The 23,737-nt window shown below is 34.5% G+C and overlaps 1 protein-coding gene and 1 long non-coding RNA gene across 2 annotated transcripts; one reads left to right on the top strand and one right to left on the bottom strand.

Moving 5' to 3' along the window:
- Window positions 1–211: 211 nt before the first annotated feature.
- Window positions 212–3,623, top strand: LOC112096318 (probable disease resistance protein At4g27220). Its single transcript, XM_024179746.1, has 2 exons — window positions 212–3,133; window positions 3,561–3,623. Exons 1-2 carry the CDS (start codon window positions 212–214, stop codon window positions 3,621–3,623), a joined length of 2,985 nt encoding a protein of 994 aa, XP_024035514.1.
- Window positions 3,624–10,920: 7,297 nt separating this feature from the next.
- On the bottom strand, window positions 10,921–13,355 carry LOC18034500. The gene is made up of 3 exons (XR_002904261.1): window positions 11,754–13,355; window positions 11,540–11,647; window positions 10,921–11,176 (listed from the first exon to the last, which is right to left on the bottom strand). It is a non-coding gene; the product is annotated as an uncharacterized LOC18034500 (long non-coding RNA).
- Window positions 13,356–23,737: the final 10,382 nt, after the last annotated feature.

Genomic DNA, 23,737 nt, shown 5'->3' with positions numbered 1-23,737 from the left:
TTTTTCTTATTTTCATCCTTTTGAGTTTTGATTTCAAACACGATTTGATTCTGTTTTTTTTTGTGGTCGTTACTGCTGTTTTTCTTTACATTTTCGTTGCATCAAGAAACCGTTTTTCGTGTTTCAACTTTTTTGATCTTAACAACACACTTGGCGCATCTCTTTGTTTGTTTGTTGTTGTCTCTGTTCTGTTTGGTTCACTTCAAAATCCATGGCAGAAATCATCATTCCTTTCGTTCCAGAGGTTGTAAGATTCTTGGCTCCATTAAAAAAGCAACTTGGTTACTTGCCTAACTACAATGACAACATTAAGAAACTCAAGGAATCGATGGTAGACCTGAAGAATGAAAGTAGTAGCATTGAAAACAGAGTTAATGACGACAAATGCAAAGGAAAAAAGATTGAAGAGAAAGTTCAGAAGTGGCAGGAGAAGGTTGCCAACTTGCTGGAAAGTTCAACCAACATCCTTGAAAATGAAGCGACAGCAGATAACCTGCCATGTCTCAAGCGTTTGTTTACCCGTTATAAGCTTAGCAAGAAAGCAGCCAGAGAGGGGAAGGCCATTGGTAAATTTTTGGAAGCGGCTACGAGATTTCATGAAGTTTCCTACCGGCCTAATTACCGTTACCTCTGGCTTAAGATTAAGCGTGACAAAGATTATGTGGCCTTTGAATCAAGAATTCCTGCTTTGAAGGCCATACAAAATGCATTATATGATGATAAAATCAGCATCATTGGGGTGTATGGGATGCCTGGCGTTGGGAAGACCACACTAGTGGAGGAGGTGGCACGGCTAGCGGAGGAAGCTGAAGAGGACAAGCGCTTTGATCAGATGGTCTTTTCAGAGGTTTCCCGAACTCCAGATGTGAAAAAGATTCAAATGGAAATTGCAGAGCAAATAGGGCTGACACTAGACAAGGAAACTGAACACGCTAGAGCAAGTATGCTGTATGCACAATTGAAGAAGAGTAGGAAGATACTTGTAATTTTAGATAATGTGTGGACAGAGCTTCATTTGAAGGATGTTGGAATTCCTTTTGGAGATGAACACAAAGGATGCAAAGTATTGCTGACAACACGAGGTCGTGATTTACTTTCAAGAATGGGCTCTGAAGCTGACGTCCGGATGGACATTTTAAATGAAGAAGAAGCTTGGAGATTGTTTGAGGTGAAGCTAGGCAATGATGGTCTAATTCGTAGGATGAAATCTACAGCAACACAGATAGTCAAGCAATGTGGAGGTTTGCCGATTGCCTTAGAACCCATAGCAAAGGCTTTGAGAAATAAGACTGAGTCTGAATGTTGGAAGAATGCCCTGCACGAGCTCCGAATGCCTACGGAGAATAACTTTCATAGAGAGCTAGGGAAGGCATACACAGCTATCAAGCTGAGTTATGATGCCTTAAAAGGTGAGCAACTTAAGAAAATTTTTCAGCTCTGCAGTCTAATGCCCAAGTCATTTTTTGCTTCAGACTTGTTCAAATACTGCATAGGGTTGGGCATTTTTCGAGGAATCAACATGGAAGATGCACGAAACACATTATATACACTGGTGCATGAACTTAAAGACTCTTGTTTGTTGCTTGAGGGCTATAGCTGTAGAGAGTTTTCTATGCATGATGTTGTCCACGACGTTGCCATTTTAATTGCATGTGGTGAACAGAACGAATTTTTGGTTAGAAATGGTGATGTGTGGGAATGGCCGGATAAGGATGCACTGAAAAAATACTATGCAATCTCTTGGATAGATAGTAGTGGTGGTGAACTTCCTGAAGGTTTAGAATGTCCGCAACTTGAACTTTTACTTTTGTCTTCCAAGCATTCTTCTGTTGACGTCAATATTCCTCGGAGTTTTTTCACAGGGATGAGAGAGCTCAAGGTTGTAGATTTGACGAACATGCAGTTGTTTTCATTGCCATCTTCAATTGATCTCCTGTTAAACCTTCGAACACTATGTCTGGATCATGGCACGCTGGGAGACATAACTATTATCGGTGAGTTGAAAAATCTGGAAATCCTTAGCTTAATCGGATCTGATATTGTGGAATTCCCTGAAGAACTAGGTAAATTGACTAAGCTAAGGTTGTTAGATTTGACTAATTGTTTCCACCTAAAAGTTATTGCAGCCAATCTCATAGCAAGCTTTACTCGATTGGAAGAGCTGTATATGTCTAATTGCTTTGTTGAATGGAAGGTTGAGGATGAAGGATCCAGTAGTAAAAGAAGTAAAGCTAGCCTTGATGAGTTGATGCCTCTGCCTAGGCTGACAACTTTGGAAATAGCTGTTGAAAATGATAATGCTTTACCGGAAGGGTTTTTTGTCAGGGAGCTGGAAAGGTTCAAAATATTAATAGGAGATAGATCGTTCGAGCCTCCTGTGATTCTCAGTAAAGATTGGTTTAGAATTAGTCGGTCACACTTTTTGATCCTTGATCATCAGTCTTTAAGAATGTTGAAATTGAAGCTTAATTGTAAGACTATTTGCTCGAGGAAATTGCAGGGCATCAGAAAAGTTGAATACTTGTGTTTGGACAAGTTCCAAGGTGTCAAGAATATTCTTTTTGAATTGGACACTCAGGGATTTTCACAGCTAAAGCATCTTCTTGTACAAAATAATCCTGATCTCTTGTTTATTGTTGACTCAAGGGAGATAGTGGATTGTGATGCCTTTCCTCTTTTGGAGTTGCTTTCTCTTCAGAATTTGATTAACTTGAAGAGGATATGTGTTGATCGACTTAGCACAGAGTCTTTCGCTGAACTTAGAACCATAAAAGTGGAAAATTGTGATGAGTTGAGTAATATCTTTGTGCTCTCTACTACTAAGTGCCTTCCAAGTCTTCAGAGGATTGCAGTTATTAAATGCAACAAGATGAAAGAGATTTTTGCAATTGGTGGAGAAGAACCTGATGTAGCTGACAACAGTAATGCAAATGAGAAGATAGAGTTTGCTCAAATAAGGTATTTGAGTCTGGGAAATCTTCCAGAACTTAAAAGCTTTTTCTGTGAACTGAGGGGACCTTCCATGTCACCAAATCGACGAGAGACGCAAGAGGGATTAACAGCTAGTACAGGGGACAGCGAAATCATTGTTGAAGACATGCCTGATACTTGGACATCACTTTTTAATGAGAAGGTAAGCTATATTAATTTCTGGTTCTCTAGCATTTTATTCTATCATGCATTCTCATTTTGTTGGCATATAAGTAGAAAATAAATCCTCCATAAAAAAGATGGAAAAACGTAAAAGGACAACACACTTACTAAGATCTTTACATAATATGAATTAGATTAGGCACTCAAGTGGAAGTTGATTTTGACCTGCATTTGCAATTGATGAAGAAAATTGTTGAGATGCTGCTTCTCATATGATGTTGGAATATCTGACAAGAACTTTATCTGAAGGTTGTTTTGCCCAACTTAGAGGCTTTGGAGCTGTGTGAAATTAATGTCAAAAGTATTTGGGACAATCAAACTCCTTGTTGCTTTCAATGTCTAACACGATTGATAGTGTGGGGCTGTCAGAAATTAAAATTCGTGTTTTATGCTTCTATGATCAAAAGCTTGGATCAACTCCAGCACCTGGAGATACGCAACTGTGCAGGTTTGGAGGTGATTATTTCTGAGGAAGGGCCAGGTCAAGAGACCCCTTGTTTTGCATTTCGGCGGGTGACAAATATTAGCCTCTGCCATCTACCTGAACTTACATGTTTATACCCTGGGTTGCATACTTCGGAATGGCCAGAGCTAAAAAAGTTGGAGGTGTTTTCCTGCGACAAATTAAACACTTTCGCTTCAGAATCATTTAGTTTCCATAGTAATGAGAACAATCAACTTCATGTCCCAAAGCAACCATTCTTCTCCTTCGAAAAGGTATGATACCATTTTTTAAACTTTTATGATCAGTTGAGTCCTTGTGCTTTAAAAAAAAAATTCGCAAACCAAAATTTTAGAAATGACTCGCTTAAGTACTCCCTGTAAACAAGTTTTGTACTTAGATCCTTGACCATTTTTAATTTGTTAATAGATACCTGGAATTAACATTCTTGTCCCCGAGTGTCTTTGTTGCATATTTTGCATCTACATTTGCTTTCAATTATTACAAAAATCAATAATGGATGAATTCAATACTTTTATTTAGAATCAACAAATGAATCTCTACTTTGAAATATTACAATGTTCAACTTTAGTAATGTATCCTTTACCTGTTTTTCATGCATTCTTATTGTTTCTTTTTAAAACCAATATCTTTTTTGCCGAATAGACTCTCTTGTTATGAATGGATCAGACTCAATATATACGTTGATGATATATTATGAAATCAATTTATATGATTGGCTTACTCAAAATTGTTTGAGAGAAGTGATGAATTTAACTTAAGCTTTTATTTTGTTGATGTTGATCAGATCTTCCCCAATTTGGAGGAACTGGGGTTAAGTGTAAAGGACATCATGATGCTTTTGCAGGGTGATTTCCCACAAGATCGCCTCTTTGGCAGTCTTAAAGATATGGAGGTCAGGGATGATGACTCAGCTAGTGTTCCAAATGGTTTGCTTGAGAAATTTCACAGGCTGGAAAATCTCAACCTGTCTTTTTGTGCATACAAAGAGCTATTCTCAAATGGAGGACAAGTACACTTGATAAAGAAGTTAGAGCTGATCTGTCTTAATGATCTTGAGTACTTGTGGATACCAAACTCCAACATGGGGGATTCCATTCTTCAAAATCTTGAAATTCTAAAAGTACAACTTTGTCAAAACCTTATTAGTCTAATTGACATTTTGCCATTCTCAAAATCTGATTAGTCTAATCTCACCGAACTGCTGCAACTGCAGGTAGACAGTTGCCAGAAGTTGATGAACTTAGTAACACCCTCCGGAGCAAAAAGTCTAGTGCAACTTGAAAGTTTGACGATATATGGATGCAGTGCAATGACACAAGTGGTAATAAGTGAGGGAGATGCAGCAGCAGCAAAGGAAGAGATAGTTTTCATCAAATTGAAGTCGTTGGATCTGCATCATTTAGATAGTCTCACAAGCTTTAGCTCTGGCAATTACACCTTCAGATTCCCATCTTTGGAATATCTATGTGTGATTGGCTGTCCCAAGATGAAGATTTTCACTGCAGGAGACTTAAGAACACTGACAGAAAGTGTTTGCTATGGTTATGGGCACGGTGAATGGCGCTCCGATAGTAACATTAACAAGATCATACATCAATTACATGAAGAAAAGGTACAGATCACTCACTAACCTGTCTTCCATGGAAATATCAAAGTTTTTCAATTAAAATGTGTTTGTCAAATTCCATGGTGCAATTTTGATACCCCTGTTTCTTTCTTTTTATTTAGCTTAACAAAAAAGGTGTAAAAGGCGTTTATGTCCCCCCTTTTGTTGCCCTTTGGGCTCATTATCATTACACAGTTTATATAATCAACGTTCCATTTCCTCCTTATTCTGTGCTTTGAGCTCTTATATACTTTTTTCAGCTTTTGGAGAAGCCATCTATGTCAGAAGTCTTGTATTCATGAATTTGAAGAGTTAATAAAGTTCCAGGTAATTAGTTTTCCTTTCATTTCTTTGATCTCATTGCTTGTTTCAAAAAATGCATAGATAGTTCTATCAATAATTGCAGAATGAGTTTCATGTTTTGCTCTGGAATTTATGCGGAATTTTGAATCAGTGGAGGTTTCTTGTTCTTATGATTACCCTATTGAGTTTCTCACCTTTTTGTTCGACAATTGGAGGTTTTAGTTTGAGAAAATTAAAGCCTGAGTTTCTAAATTTTTTGAATGTTTGAAAAGATTGCATAACATCACAAAAATCATGCTTTGACAAAAGGTCCGGTGTTGCATCCCTAAGTGGCCCTTTTGCACTGATATACAAGGCCTTGAATAGTTAATAATAACTATAGGAATTTTTTTTTCTTTTATTGCTGTTAGTATTGGTCCTTTGCATCAATAGCGGCTCAACTTCTAGGTAATTTAGGCGATTGCCTAAAGCTCGGTTTACATGAAGATCCCATGAAAAGATTATTTTGTGTATAAAAAAGAAAAGTAAATTTAAAAGTCATTATTATTCATTTATTTTATTATTATTTTGTAATTATCTTTTCCTAAATAAATTATCAAATTTATTTAATATAGTTTATTTAGTAGTTTATTTAATATAGTTTTTAGTAGTTTTAATTCCGATAAAACTGATAAATTAATAGTTTAAATCCTACAAATTCTCTATTTCATTGTTAGAATTAATATGTTATAGTTAAAAAGTTTTATATTCATTTTAAACCTCTATAAAAATCCCACATTTTATTACTTATCCATTAGATTTTTCCTCCAACAATCAAGATACGATATGTTCTTAGTGTTTGAGAGAAAGAAAGAGAGAGACGGAAAAAAATCCTGCTTCCTCTACTTTCCACTCAAGAAGAAAAAGGAAAAATCTAATAGTTTTCTCTATTCTCTATGGATATTGGTCATTACTCAAATCTTCAAACAATTAAAATAAAGATAAAGTTAATTTCTGATTTCATCCCAAATTCCATATTTTATCTTTTTATTATTCTCTTAATTAGTTATGTTATTTATTTGTTCTTATGTCTTTTTAATATATTCTTTTATTCATCTACTATTTTGTGTGTGTGTTGTTTTATCTATTTTGAAATAAAACTATATCGAAAAACTTTAGAAAATAGAAGAATAGAAAAATCAGTTTAATCTAGAAAAGTAGTAAAAAAGATGTAATTTAAATTAAAAAAATAATAAGTGAAAATATTATAACTGAATAAAAATTTCATGGATTAGCAATAGTAGAATAGAATTTTATTTAATAATTTTACATTTTAGAGTGTTTAAAGAATTGACTTTCAATAAATAATATATATATTCCTAAATTTTAAGAAGAACTAATTAAAATCATTTGCATAAGGCGTCAAATAAGGTTGAGTCGGCCCTGCTTTGCATTGATGTAAAAGGGCGAGTTCACAATATACGGAGGTCTACACCTGAGCATTTAATTCTCTTCTCTGTAGTTCCTGCTGAAGTTCTCTACTTTATGAATGCAGAATGTTCAGATACTGATGAAGATTCAAGTCACTTCTTATGTGCATCATCTGGAATAATATTTCTATGTTCGTGTTTGGTTCTTGCGATTTACTTCATTGTGTCGCTACAACTTGGATCATCTCAAGTTTAAAGGAAACCTATAAATATGTCTTTTTCCTAAAATAAAGATGAGTAAATTCATCTTCTGCCTGTGCTGCTTGCCTGTATTTTCACATTTTATTATAAAATAAGTATACCTCAATGAGAGGACTTGTATTGTATATGTAATGAATTTATGGTGTATTTTGGACTTGTTTCTTCTAAATCTTGAAATTCTATCTGTATATGAAGTGTTGTGCTATCCTCTTTTGTCTTTTCAAAATCTCTTTCTGAAACTATGCAACTCATGGGTACCAGCAAAGTTGTTAATTACAAATTTCATATTTAATCTAATAATCCCAATCCATAAAGTTCGAGTCTCTTGACATGACTTCAAGCATTAAGTCACTTGATGGAATTTTGGTTTTTAATAGATCGCACTATATGGGTCGGTTACCGAGCGGATATGTATAGAATTGTCATCCCTGCTCAACAGGCCACAATGCAAAATTTATAAACATAAGTGGGTTGTAACATAAAATCAATAAACTTTATTAGACCGTAACATAAACTCAAAAAACGTACGGTACCAGTAGTAATCAACCTCCATTTTTTCTTAAAATTATGATTTTATAGTCTCCAAGATATATAGTATAAGTGAATTTCTCATATCTCGAGGTTTAATAACCAATCAACACATATTTTAGTAAAATTTATTTTACAGTGTTTAAATTCATTTTAGGTATGGAAGATTATCCATCCCATTTAATTTGTACTTTGGAAGGCTTTATAATCACTTAATAATTTCTTTTTTTTAAAAAAAAAAAAATCTCTATTGTATAATCTTTAATATAAGTCTTAACTAAGTGCTTGTTTAAAATTGCTTTTAGAAGTCTCAAAAGTGATTTTGAAAAGTTAAAAACTAATTTTAGTATTTGGTAAATTTTTTAGAAATCACTTTGACCAAAATTTTCCCATCTTACAATAAAATTTGAAAAGCATGGAAGGAATTGCTTTTTAAAATCTAATTTTGAGAATCACTTTATACTTAATATAATATAAAAATCTAAAATTATCCCTACTAACTAGAAAAATAAAACCATTAACTTTAAAAAGATTATTATTATTTCAATTATATCGAGATAACGAAATAAAAAATAAAATTAATAATATAAAATATTTATTATAGTTATCAATTATTATATGTACTCATTAAAAAATATTTTACATACATATTTATAAATATCTAAATGAATTTTATTTAACATTATGTCCAATTTAGTTATGTATATTCTTACAATAATTTAATAACAAGATTTACCAAACACATACGACTGTCACTTTTGAAAATAAACTTTACTAAACGTTTAATTAGTTTTTTTTTTACAATTAATTATTTTTATAGTACAACTAACAATAATTATTTTAAAATTTACAGTGTTATCAAACTATTCCCAAAACCTTTTGTTCGTTCTACTAGTTTGCACTTGAAACTTTTAATTTTGAGCAACTTTAATTAATAACTGCGCCATCTAAGCACCATTCGAATTGAGTAGGTATATAATTAGTAAGTGTCATTGAGTTCTGTGCATTTGAGTGAAGAGAACTGATATGGTGGACAACACCATCGCTCACCACAACTCACATGTTCAGTTTTATTGAGAAAATTGTGCAGAATTTAGTTTTATCGGGAAAAGTGTGAAGTGATAACCAGTGCTTTCTAATGATCAAATTAAAATCCTTTAAATGAAAGCTATTTGTATAGAAAGACCTATTCGGTGATCATCCTCTCTCTCCATGGTTGGGGTTTAGCTGTTGATAGCAACAACAATGATCTTCATACTGTTCAACCTCTTAGATAATGACAAATAATTAGTATTGTCGCTCTTTTGCATGTCCTCTTGATTTCACCAACCCGACCATTATGGTCTTGATGTAATGGCTTGGCTGTGCCCTCCAAAATTGAGGGCACCAGTTTGAATTTTCAAAGACTTAAAAAGTAGTTTCTCTTGAAAAATTTTGGATAGATAAATACATGTCTTTCTCGAAATATTAATGGGAGTAATATATTTTTCCAAGTATGAAGGTAGATGTCTCAGCTCCATTAGGTGCAAATTTCTGAACTATATTTAATAGACTTCTAAGTTATATTGTAAGTTCAAATTCTCAGTAGACCCATTTGTAATATTTGTATATCATAACAAATTCAAAAGAAAAAAAAATTCAACTCAAGACATTTTCATGCAACTAGATGTATCGTAATCACTTTTAAGAGATGTTTTCTAGACGTGTTTTGAGTTAAGAATTATCACATAATCATATCTTTCATGACTAATATGGATGAATTAATTGGATATTTGTCCCATATTAAGTGAGGGTAGAAATCTACCTAATGTTATAATAAATCTAATATAGTCTAGATGGATTTCAAATTATTAACAATTTTTTTATAATATACATATCAGTGTTCTAGGACAAAAACAAATTACCACAATCCCAAATACACATTTAAATGTGTTAATATCCACTTGAACTTTTTTAAAAAATAAAATTTATCTGCCAATCATATCAAGAACTATTAAAAGTGCAAGTATCCAGTACGAGTTTCTAATAATATTTCAAAATCATCTTAAATTTTACTTTTATATAAACTACTAATAACTCCTTTAGCTACAAGAATATAAGTTAAAGATACTTTTTTTTTTTTTCTCTTAGATTCATTTAAGAATGTAAAAGAATATTTTACAAGACTTCAAGAAGAAAATAGTTTTTGATCTTAAACTATTTAATAATGGCTAATAGAGTTAATGAAAAAGTAGTTGGTTGATATGTAAAGCTAAATCTTGATGTGGTTTTGAGATTGTGTTAGAAACTCGTGATAGCTATTAGCACTTTCAATATTTTTAAGTGGTTGGAGGGTAATATCTTTATAAGGAAACCAAAAAAATAAAAATAAAATTACAAATTAGGGTGGAGATATTTGCACCACATTATTTTTGTAGGCATGTAATTTTATGCTTTATAATCTAATATGTTTTATGTAAAAATTTAATAATTTTCAATTTCCCACATGTCATGAGTACATTTTGTTAGTTTAGTTGAATATTAATAATCACACTAATAAAGTAGTATTTATATATAAATCATCTAAAAATAATAAATTTTGTATAAAAAAATCATTAAAGTTATAATAAATTTTTTGATAATTTCTTACTTTTACACATTTTTGTGAGTACTGTAACTTACAGCCGGCTGTAAGTTAGTGTTTGCCCACTGATATTTGTATGCCAAATTGTGAGACTCCACTTCTGTTATACCTTCAAGTACAGGAGACTGCCAGCTAGTAATTAATGAAAATGAGTTGGACAGATGCTTCCAGAACTTTCCGGGGCTCTTCAATGACTCCAAAATATTTGTGTACTGACCAGCCCCTTGCCACGAGGCCTTTAGGAAGTGGAATACATTCAGCAGTACGCGGTAACCGCAAAGCCTTAGTTTGTTACACATAAATTGTGTTCAGGAATGCCCAAAAATTAACAATTCTAGCAACTTAAGTTGGGAATAGCAATTAATTTTTTTCCCTCAATGTCAAATTGAACAAGTCAGAGCTAAATCTCACAGCTCATTTGTTTTTCAACTGAAACCCCAAGCAAGGGTTTCTCCCCAGACTTTAGTACTCGAGACTTCAATTTAATCTAAGCAACTCATCAGACACTTGACAGACAATTACCTGTACAAGCATTTATAAACATGGAGGAAGTTCAACAGGCATTCTCGCATAGAAGTGCCAACCAAACCTTAGGCCCTTAAATTATAAACAGCTATGCCATTATATTCCACAATAATCATACAATTATCCAATATTCACAGCTTTAAGCATAGGAAGAAAAGAACAAAAAATGAGTATCGATAGAAAATCAATACAGGATTGCGAAAATATGATATCAAGGACGTAACAGCTGCAAAAACAGGAACTGGTGTTGTTGTAGGTGACAGCACAGCTTGGTGAAAGACAGAAGGGATGGAAGATATTTCCTGTAAGTAAAATTGAGAGTTATAAATTTCATAGATATAATTAGGGTGGAACTAGACAGAATATACCACATATGCATAGAATCAGTGAATAAATATTTGAAAGCAATAAGAAGTGATATGAACTTGAAGGAAAGAAACAAAACAATTGAACTTAAGAGATACAGAGGCCGTCTGTTAGCTTGCGCAGGGATTACTCAAACTTGTGACATAAGATAACAGTAATAAAAACTTGAAAGACAGGCAGATAACAAAGACACAATAGTACCTCTATTTACCAGCATACCAATAACATGATGTGTTACTTCATCATTTACTATGTAGCAAGCCCCTAGTATTACAATCGTAGGAAAATTCAAAGCTTACCTTTGAAAATTTTGAAAGCATGGTATACAAAATATCCAAAGCAGAACCTATAGCAAGTTCCAGCCCTTCAATCTCCATCAGTTCGAAAGTGCGGATGACATAAAGTTTCTGTTAACATTGTGATCCTGTTAGTAGGAAAAGCAGCATTGACTCCGAGATGGAGACATCCATCGGAATCAGGAGGAAAATATGAAAGAATCACAGAGTAGCGTACCCCGAATGACCTCACCCAACTTCCCGGGGACCAAGGTTGAAATAATGCATGTTTTGATCACTTGAAGTACCTAAAACAATAAACATGAAAAAAAATTTCACCTTTGCAGCACTTATTTCCAACGAAAATATTCCAGCATTCGTTTGAGCAGAATCAGAAAATTAGAAGAGATAAAGCAGAATATGAGGTCAGAAGGAAGACAATATGCAGGAATTTCAAACAAAAGCCATGCTTTTGACAAGCAATTATGAAACAAATGCCATGCAAGACAATTATAGATCGTTAAACATTTGAAAAAAAAAAGGAAAAAATGGCAATTAAGCAGAGTTAGATGAGTGTTGCTCTTTTTGGTTTTTCTTGCGGTATTGATTTTCTTTTTGTGGCTACTTGGTCTACCCTCTTGTGTGTCTGTTTCTTGTGAATAATTTGTTGCTTCTTATTAAAATAAAAACAACACCCCAAAAAACCAAAAACGAAAAAAAAAGGAGGAAAAAAAAGGAAGAAGAAGTGTAATATCCTTGAAGTTAATTCTGACTGATACCCAAAGGGTCCTCAACTCTGACAGACACAAAAACGTCAATAAAATATAATGATAAATTCAGGAGGCATGGTTGCATTTATTTGTCAATATGAGAGGGATTTGTTCACTGAAACTCTTTAACTTCTAAAAGAGTCAATTAATTTTTATTATGCTTTCACTTGCACCATCATGCAATTTACAACTCATTCTAGTCACATGTTACAATGGTGGACAAATCTAAAGTAGAAACCAAGGGACAATAAATTCAAATATCATCAATAAAAAGAACACAGACTTAGGACTTTTAAACTCAGGATTTCATTATGCCCAGAAGCATCAACTGAATATCAATATCATTGTTAAGTTAGCATTGAAAAAAAAATCATCAATAAAAGAAACAAAGATTTGAGCTTTTGAACTGATCATACCATCCCATCCAGAAGCGTTAACCAAATAACAATATTATCTTTCAACAATTAACAAAAACATAACATTTTATGATTTAATTAATATATTGGGAGATTCCAACGCAAGCAAGCTAAGGCTGATAGGTAGACACCTATTTCTTTTTCAAGCATTTAAATCATTTAGCAATGCCCATAAAGAAGTTCAATTTCTCTGCTCTTTCAAAATTATTTACGGATGTTTACGAAATAAAGTTCTGTCGTTCTCCTTGTTTGAAATTTGTTGATATGATGTAGCTTAGTTAAGTCTCTGGTTATTATCTGGCCTAGTAAAACCGTCATTCCCAATCCAGATCATGGCTCTAGAGTGATCAATCTAATTACACTCAAACCTTCAACATGTTTGCATAAACTGAAGTGGCAAGTAAATGAGAGTTGAACCCAGAAGTGGCTCTAGCATTAAGCAGCTTGAGAATTTCAACAATACACAAAATACCTCATTAGGCAAGCCTCCTTTTACCATAACAAACTCTTGAGTTTTTGGCTTAATTATAAGAAAATAAACTTCCCTGCTTCCAGAAACAGGAAAATACCTTCCCTAGAGCTTCCAAAATAGACATAAACCTCCTACAAACTATATCATGGACATTTCCTGGAGTTTGATTAAATCGATTAGAAACTTACCCTACAGGGAAGGTACTGCCTATCTTCCAAATCAAAGTCTCCTGGTAATGTAACAGCTGACTAAAACAATAACACACCTTTAATGTTATTTTCCAACGAACATGCTTCACCTTGTATTTCCAATACTCATGGTTTACTAGAAGATACTGGAGGGAGAAAACAACTAAAGAAAGGACTAAATCATTCTCTACTCCTGTCTCCAGAAGCTGCCTGGTAAAGTCCAGCACTGCAAGGCATAATTTGCATATCAGAATACAGAATTCATAATACAAGCATCAATGCATGATCAAGTCAGATGGACAAGCATACTCAAGAGAAAACAAAAAGCATAAATAAACCTAATGTGTATAAATGCTTCAATGAAAAGAATGATAATAATAAAATGAGGTCAAAATAGAAATTACCATATAATATACATACATACATACATATGTATACCCCATATATATATATAGCTAAATTGGTTTTACTAGTGGGACGTCTTGATAGAAATTTTTGTCAGGACCTTCAATCTCAACCGTTGGATTTGTCCAACACTTGAGATTTAATTAAAAGTTTCTCTTTCTTCTGAAATTCATCTACATCCTCATCGTGATCTATAAAACACAAAAGATTGTGCTGGCAGAAGATGAGGAGTACCTCATATAGTCAAAGGGCAACCACAGTCATTCTGCTCACAATCAATCAAAAGCATCTTTGCTAGTTTTCCAGGAAGCAACCACCCACCGGAAAGCACAAGGTGAGATAAGGAATTTAAAAAGCAAGAATCTGACTCAAACAACAAAACAATCTCAATTAGAGAAACAGGCCATTTATGTACACAAGATAGTACCAATTACCACAAAAAGAATGGCCCTAGGGGCCTAACTGAGTGGTTTTCAAGTAGCTTTATTTAGCTGGCCACCCAATTTCAAATCCTGGGGGAGATAGGGGTTAAAATGTTGATCTGGGCTTTGTCCACCGTCTACCTTTTAAAAGATATGATTTAAAAAACTACCATGAACAGAACAGAAGCCAAAAATGAGAATCAAAATCTCCCTCTTGTTTTTTTTTTTTTTTTGGTTTTCTTGATAGGAAACAGTTTAACTTTTACTACTTTAACTAATAAAAAGATCCAGAATAGTGAGATGAGCTTATGTCTCTTCAGGACAATCTTTATCATCCAGCCTGATATTGTATAAAAAAGCATCCAACCTAAATGAAGAAGAATCCTAAAACTATTTAGAAGCAGACACTAATAAAGATGAACTTCGTCTCACAGAAAACCATTATCCTTTCCATAGAATCCTCAAAGATTATTTTGCTCATTTCCATTAAAATCACCCGAAAGATTAACAACTCTGAATATCTTCAAGAAAACCTTAGCTTTTAGCCTTACACCATCCGCACAAAATTCCACTATGAATAGGATTACACAATGTTCCATAACAACCTATATCAGCTTTGCCATCTTTAGATGGTATCACAATTTCAAAATTATACAGCGGTGAAGATAAAGGTACCCGATGTTCTCCCAGTCATTTTTGCACAACACATGAGATAAAAAGAGAACTTCATCCATAAAAGCTTAACTGCTCTCACAAAACAAAGGACTTAAACTTTAATAATTTCCAGCTACATGGAATTGACTGCAGGAATCCTCATAACACAAGACTGTCAAATATCATACAAGAAATGCATGTAACAAATTCAATAGAATGGCAATAAGACTTTGCAGATACAAACTGTACATCCTCAATTTTGCCCCATAGCTTCCAAAGTCATTAATGATACAACCATCTGATGTTATTACATAAAAATTTACTTCAAAAGATCCAGTTAAGTATCAACCATGAAATTGGTAAAAGAAAAAGGATATTATAACAATATGGCACAAGATTCACAACTATGCAGCAGCAGCAGTTGCTGCCTGTGCTGCACAGGCTGCTGCTGCCTAGACTGCAGAGGCATGCAGCAGCAACAGTTGCTGTTTGTGCTGCCAATGCTGCACAGGCATGCAGCAGCAACAGTTGCTGCATAAGCAGCCAGCAGCAACTTATGCTGTCTGTGCAGCAGCAACAGCTGCTGCATATGCAGCCACATCTTTGCAATTCCAACAGCTGCTTATGCAACAGCCGTAACAGCAGCAGCACCTCGAACGCCAGCAAATAAACCACCAATTCCAACCAATAAAATTATGAAGCCACATCTTTGCAATACACTCGAAATTTAGAGATAGAAAAATCGATATAATTTTTTTCATAGTCTACAAACCATTGATGTTGAGTTTAACAATATTCAAAAGTTAGGCCAAACCAAAACTAACAAACAAAATTAACAGTAACCATCACTAGTCTTAACCAACAGCAACTAGGGGGCTGGTAGATGTGGGAAAGGAAACCTTAGAGCTTCGAAGAGCTGCCGCTGAGCATCAAGGATGGCTTGCTGGCCTTTGACAAGCTGCTGGTGGTGGTCAGAAATGAGCTGCTGCTCCTCAACAAGTCGTCACTGCTCGTCCAGTATATGCTGCTGAAATTGGGCTTGCTGTTCGGACAACGTGCGAACCTCTCCCAACAGCAGTTGAACCTGATCATCATTAGGTGCTGGAGCATGTTCCTCTGGAGCGGAAGGGGGAGGTTGAGGTCGTTGAAAGGTACGGCAATCCGGCAGTTGATCCACAGGCACAACATCATTGAGCATTCGTCGATCTGAAGGAGCAATGAGGGTGTACCTGTTTTTTATCAAACTATCCTTAACCCATTCTCCATTCTTGCAATCAAACCCTAAACTGAGAATAAGCTCATCCCCCAATTTCTTCGAGGTGTCAAATGTGGGCTCATCAATTGGAAGTCAAAAATGTGTAAGGATTCGAGTAATAAATCCACCAAAGGCAAAAGACCAATTATTGATGGCAGGAATGCTAAGCATGTGCCTAAGGATGACATAACCAAAATTTACTTTGCGACCCCGTAAAATACAATCTAATAATGCCACATCCAGACGCGTCACATGGTGAGCATGCCCGCCCCTAGGAGTGACCACATGCTGGAGTATGCTGTGCAGAATTCGAACTTGCAAACACAAATACTGGGCAGGAAATTGAAGATTGCATACATCATCAAATAAATCAGAACGCCTACAGATGTTCCTAACAGCATTAACATGGGCATATCTCTTGAATTTTAGTTCCTTCCTAGTTGAGTATAATTCCAACCCTTCATCTTTTGTTTCTAAGATTGAATTTAGGACAACAACATCAAATTCAATTGGAATGTCAGCAACACTTGTGATCACTCAATTTTGTTTTTCAGCGGAAGCATCCATGCTCGAGTAAAAGACCTTTATAAGATTAGGGTACGCATTCTCCGCAATATTCAAGGCATTAGACCATCCCACACCATCAAGCAATTCCCTAAGCTTTTTATTGCAAATAGAAAGGCTATCCATACAATCCATATTGACAAAGTAAGAGGATAATACCGGGCGGCCCATGAATCGGTCGTAGAACGGTTTGCCATTGGAGTAGTTGGAAAGTGGGTTGAATTGAAGTCAGGGATGTCGTCAGGGCTGTCGGCGGGGCATTGCCGTTTCTTCTTACCCACATGCTTTCCTTGTTTCCGCCGTGAAGTTTCACCACTTGCTATGGAAACCAAAGCCTTAATTTGAATAACAACTATTGTGTTTTAGGTCAAGACTAATCGATGAAATAGCACGCAAACGGGTTTAAAATCAATTTGGGCGAGTAATTTCAGCAATAAGAAGTGAACAAGGACTCAATTTTAAACAAACAACCTCGGCTGAACCTAGGGTTTTCAATTGGGTTCTTTGGTGAAATAGGGTGAAAGAGTAATTAGTTAATGGAATTTAGATGTGTAAATAAAGGAAAATGATGAGCACTTGTATATTTTCTCGTTAATGGCTGAAGAAGTCGTGAATTTGGAAGGCCACCGAGAGAGGTAGTCGCGTGATGAACTTCGAGTGAGGGAGACGGTAGCCATTTTTTTAAGGGAAATGATATGCAATATACCTTTAATGACACTTTTTAAATGAATCACCCTTATATTATAAGGGTGCCTTTGGATTGAAGTGACGTAGCTTTTAAGAGCATCACTAACAAATTTTTTAAATAAGATTTTATTACTTATTTAAAGAGTCACGTTAATATTTAAAATTTTAAAAAATATTTTAATTGAAATTATTTAAATAAGAATTAATTTTCTCTCTTTAAATTTAGAGAATTAATTTTTCCCTCTTTAATTTATATTTTATTATTTTTCATTTAAGAAAGAGAGAGAATTGCTTTAATTGCTATTGATTTTTCTTTTAAAAAATTAATTATATGATTAAAATAATATTAACTTATTTCTATTTGAAGAGTCTTTTGGAGAATATCATATTTTTTCACCCTTCTATTTGCCACATAGATAAGTAAATAGGTATTTGAAAAGTAAAATTTATAGAGGCTTTTGGAGATGCTCTAAGCTACAGCTGTTGTGAAAAAAAAGTTGTAATTATGAAATAAAAATTAATAATATATAGTAAATATAAATTTTAAATAATAATTTTGATAAAATTATTAAAGATATAATAAATTTTATATTATACAAGTAAAAAATCATATCAACATAGCTTAAAAGCTACAGCAGTTAGTGTTTACCAAACACTTTAATGCTGTACCTTTTAAACTACAGCTGCCCAATCTCAATCCCAAACGCACCCTAAGTTGTCAAAATACTTCTGTCGTTCAAAATACTTCTGCCGTCTACTATTCCGTTAACGAATAATTTTTAGAGATCCCCCCTAAGATTTTCCATATTAACGAGAAAATGTATCCACATAATTACAACCACCTCCCCTTTCATTAGTATTCGGTTAGTTTGACTGTTAGTTGACTATTGAAATTACTAAATTACCCTTCCCGCCAAAATTATAAGTTATAAAACAAGACTTTGAGAACCGATAGGTAATAAATTTAACACTAGAATTAAAAAAGCTAAAAAAGATCAAATTACTCATCTATGTGATTTCATTTACATTGTTTATTATTTAAAAAAATAAAATAAATTAAAGCTGCCATTATTACCGTTGTAAGTAAACAGTAATATTTTGAGTAGCAGCAGCAACTATAAAAGGCCTGGGCAAGTTAGCAAATGACCATAGCAGAATTTCATCTTCATCTTCATCTTCTTCTTACGATTTTAAGTCATCATCCATTCAACTCTTGAACAGAAGCACTCATCATCATCATCATCATCATCATTCATCAACTCATCAAGGGAAGCATTCAGTTCATGACAATAGAAGCATTCATCATCAGCATCATTAGAATCATTCATTTAGTTCATTGACAAAAGCATTTATTTATCAATATAAGCATTCATCCAACTCACCAACAGAAGCATTCAACATAATCAAGATCAAACACTATCTCAACCACATGGATTCTGAAAGCTCAAACACATCCAACCGATCAAATACGCAACCAATTTATGAGCCAGCTTGGAGGAACTTTGTTAATGGGAGGCTGATTAAGTTTTCAAATTGAATCTGTAGATGTCGTATGAGAGCCAAGGTGATGATATCCGAATCGGATGAGAATCCTCACAAGCTTTATTATATATGCCCGAACAGAACAACATGCGTATACTTCAAATGGTGGGTCCAGCAAGGGATGATTTCAACAATGGAGCTGTGTTTGAGGGGAATTTAAGTGCTATTGTGGATTATGATACCCTAAATGCTATTGAATCAAATGTGAAAGAAGTGAAGACTATTATGAAGAAGCTGCAAAGGTCAGGATTTGGTGAAGCTGTTGTAAAGATGATGATGTACTTGAACTTAGTTATGTTTGTGTTGAATTTAATTATGCTTAAGAACTAATATGATGATGTACTTGATCTTAGTTATGTTTGTGCTGAATTTAATTATGCTTAAGAACTAAGATGATGATGTACTTGAACTTAGTTATGTTTGTGCTGAATTTAATTATGCTTAAGAACTAATATGCCTAAGCTATCCTATGTTTGCATAATGCAATGAAGTGTAAAATATAGTGGTTTTTCTATGTAATGTATTAATTGATAAAAAAGATAATGCATGTGACAATAATATGTTATACAAACTGATAGTATTTAGCATAGTAAGTGAATAGCACAAAAAATCAATCCTTAAATAGAATTACAACCAGTAAATCCCTGAGCAAAAGTATAATAATAGTTTCAAGCACATAACAAGCTTTTGTTAAAACTAACACTATCAAGCACACACAACAACTCCCATCACACAGGACAACCAGTAAATCCCTGAGCAAAAGTAAAAATGCAATACAAATTCATTCTCAAACTGACAGTATCAACCACAATAAACACATACAGCAGGTCTCACTTTGTAATATCAAGCACAAACAAAGCAAATTCTATTGTTTCGAGTGATAGTCTTAAGCACAACAAACACACAGAGTAAGAAACCACAGCATTAACTAAGTAATGAAACTACATAAACAAAAATCAATAAAGAACTAAGTAATAAAACTACATAAACATTACTTGTGACTATAAATTATAAATTCATATGCATTCAGCAACAATAAAGTGTCACATGTCATTAACGACTGAATTCCTATCAGCCAATACAAATACCAGCAGTCAGTATTTAAACTTGTAGTGGCAAGTCATCTATTACAGTAATAACTTGACAGGAACAAAACAGAGAAAGCATACATAGCGTCATCAACAGTTGTGTTATGTACCGCACAACAACAAAATGTACAAAAACTCAAACCTATATCACCGCTGAGTGACAAAAAGATGATACGACAACTTCTTCGTATCAATGCTTACAGTTGAAGATGATGTATCATCTAATCCCTCAAAAAATTTTGTTAGAAGGGATTAACTTGGCTCCTGATATCTTCACTTCATAATTACAAAATGGTGTTTCTAATGCTGCTGGATGTTTTAACTTGGCAGTGCTCATTCTTGAGTAAGTTGTCCTTAATAATCCAAAAAAAAAAATTAATGTTATATATTATTTGAAATTATAGCATAAGAGAAACAAACTGTTGGTGTATTTAAATTTGTGCATACATATTAACTTAAAAAAATGATACATGAAACGTTTACCATTTTCATGGACACTATTCTGAGTGTTCACAACATCATTAGCTACTGCAGCATCTCCAGCACAAGCTCCTGTCTCTCTTTGATTATACACATAAATAATTAGATTATACAATAATTTTTAATCAAAACATACTAAGATTGAAGACAGCAATGAAAAAATTATAATAGATGCAAGTAATTACAACCTAATGTAATTTCTTCTTCGTAAATCTTTTGTGTTTTCCACCTTTGATAACAAATTTGCAACTCCTTACATTATGGCCCCGCTTATCACAGTTAGAACATCTTACACTTGAACTCCTCTTAAATGGTTGTCTTTCACCATCCTCTTTTTTTCTTTTAGTTTGGGGCCTGCCAGCAACTTTTGTCACAGTCCGTGGTAGTAAGTTATCATGCAAGAGTAATGCCCATCTGCTTTCATCTAGCACTGGATGTAACTGGTACTGATAGGTCTTCATGAATGTACTTTTTTTTCAAGAGATGATGGACATATTCATTCACATTATATCTCATTGCATCAGTGCAACATATAGCATGCTTGCAAGGCAAGCCTGAAACAACCCACTCCCCACAATCACAATGCTTGCTGCCTAAATCCACAACACACCTCCTAGAGACATCTTCCATGACTTCAAATGAATTATTGTGCCCAAATATAACAGATAATGATCAGATTCAACCCTTGCATCTATTAACCTCCTCCTAACAAGTGGCGGCAGTTCATCATGCCAAGTCTTGCCTAGCTCATGTCTTTTTTGTATAAGAATCATAATCTTCCTCCTAATCTCCTCCAACATTCTTACTATTGGCATGCCTCTGACACTACCTATCCAATTATTGAAGGACTCGGTCATATTGTTTGTGACATGTGAGCACTTGGTTTATTGGGGAAGCAATGTTTGGCCCAACATGTCACAAGAATTTGTAACAGCCACCTATGAGCAGCAGGGCTGATGCTATTAATTTCAGCCATATGGTTGTTGAGCTCTACTTGGTTTCCACATGCTGCCCAAAATTCCTTTCTAAGTAAGATTCCTGGAAATTTCAGCTTAAAATTTTGCGTATATGTGCCTACAACAGTACCTTCGCATAGCTCTAGGAAAAACCATATTAAGTGCATTTAATATACCCTTTTGCCTGTCGCTCATGAAGCACAAACCCTCACCATCATTACAACCTATTTGATCATATAGTTTCTCCATAAAATAAACCCAAGAGTCAGTGTTTTCAGTTTCAACCACACACATGGCTAGTGGATGTATGCCATGATTAGCATTTATGCTTACAGCTGACAATAACACCTCTTTATATAGATCTTTTAAATGATAACCATCTATATCTACGAACTGCCTACAACCTTCAAAAAACCCCTTCTACATGCATCAAAGAACACAAAAAAATTTTAAAGTGAGGATTCACCCCACCACCAAGCCAATCCTTTTCTAATGATATTGTCAAACCAGAATTTGAGTCTAAGATTGCATGCATGTACCTGAATAGCTTAGTAAAACTAGCCTTGTGGTCTTGACCAAGAAGCTCCAAGGCTTTGTTCTTTGCTCTGTATAGCCTTTGATTACAGCATTTGATCCCATAATTTCTAAACAATTATGACCCCAACACGTCAATAGGGAGTTGTGTGTTGCCTCTGAACAAGTGTAAGAATGTGGCTGCAATCCATGTTGAAGTTGCCTCATAGTTCTCATTGTTTCTTTCACAGAGATGTTTAGGCATATGAGTTTTTATCTGAAAATATTTTTTGTTCTAATTTGGGCTCGCGTGTATTCTCCAAGTGCATCCTAGAGCTGAACACTTTAATGTCACTCTACTTTTCTCATTCTTTACCCTTCTAAGTCTGAAACGATTTTTTATTGCGAACACTTTGACAACATTTCGAAACTCATCAATTGTCTTGAACAATTGGCCGACTTTAAGCACAATGTTACCACCATCAGGGGTGAACTCAAAGCCACCTGAATTTGCCTCATATCTTGCAGGCAGCAGCTTGAACATTTTCATCTTCATTATCTGAAGATGGCCCACTGTTATCACCAAATTCATAACTATCCAATCCAGAATCCCACTCATCTTCGTAGTCAAATTTAAACTCGTCTTCACTCACATCAGATTCCAAATCATCCATGTTATTTTCTCGATCAGGAACATTCATATTACTACCGGTGTTGAGTGTTAGAAAATGCATATTTATAAAGGAGAAAACCGTCATTTTACATTTCAAGTCTTACTAACAACCCTTACTTTTATGTATTTAACCTTCTTGTGATTTAATTACATGTGTTTTATTTTAATTAAGTATTTTATGTATTTTAGGGGCATTATAGTCATTTCACAATAAAGGAGAAATCAGACGGCAAAACGGACATCACTTTTGAACTCAGGACAGTCAAAAACCTTAGGAGGAGCATAAAAGGAAAAATGGCATTATTCACATGTACGGTACTATTCACGTGTACGGTACTGTCTACGTTACTGTTCACGACACTGTTCACATAGACGGATGATGACGTGGCATTGACTGATGATGTGGCATTGACTGATGAGGTGTCACGATCCTGTTGGACTAAAATTCTTATGTACTGTTGATGGTGACGTGGCAGCATATCAGTGGACGAAAAATCTCGTGTACGGTGCATGCATCACACAGGATTATTTTCAACCAAATCGCATTACTGTTCATCCGGGTCAAACCGCGTTACTGTTCAAAGTCGGGTCAAACCGTGTTACTGTTCATCCGCGTGGTCAAACCGTGGACTGTTGACTGATGACGTGGCGCAATCCTGAGCGTCCAAACTGTTTTTAATCCGATGGCCATGATTTACTCCATGTATCTATAAAAAGGGGGCCTCTCCCCCCTAATTTGATATCTCTGAATCCATTTTTGGACTTTGTTTTCTGTAATTCCCTCTCCATCTTGTATTTTCTTCGTATTTTAATAAATTTCCATTTTACCCCTAGTTCAATTATGAGTGGCTAATTTTCTTTCAAGCTTGGGTTGAAGGTGAAGTCTCAACATGTGTCATGGGCTTTATTTGGTAAATTTATTTTCTCTTCCCCTCTAGTTTTTGTGGATGTTTTGACTTCTCGTCGACAAATAATACTAATCTTGTCTAGTACCGCCTTGGTTTCACCGGCCCTCTGGTACAAGGTTATTATTATTTGGCACGATAAGCCCTTAGCACCATATTAATTAGAGCGTGGTTCATGAGGTGTGGATTCCCCCCTCATGATTTAATTGGCATTAATACGAATTATTTAGCC

This window comes from Citrus clementina, unplaced genomic scaffold (assembly GCF_000493195.1).
Source record: "Citrus clementina cultivar Clemenules unplaced genomic scaffold, Citrus_clementina_v1.0 scaffold_8, whole genome shotgun sequence".
Taxonomy (NCBI): domain Eukaryota; kingdom Viridiplantae; phylum Streptophyta; class Magnoliopsida; order Sapindales; family Rutaceae; genus Citrus; species Citrus x clementina.
Note: the sequence above shows the minus strand (reverse complement) of the source record. Positions and strands in the feature narration are given on the sequence as shown.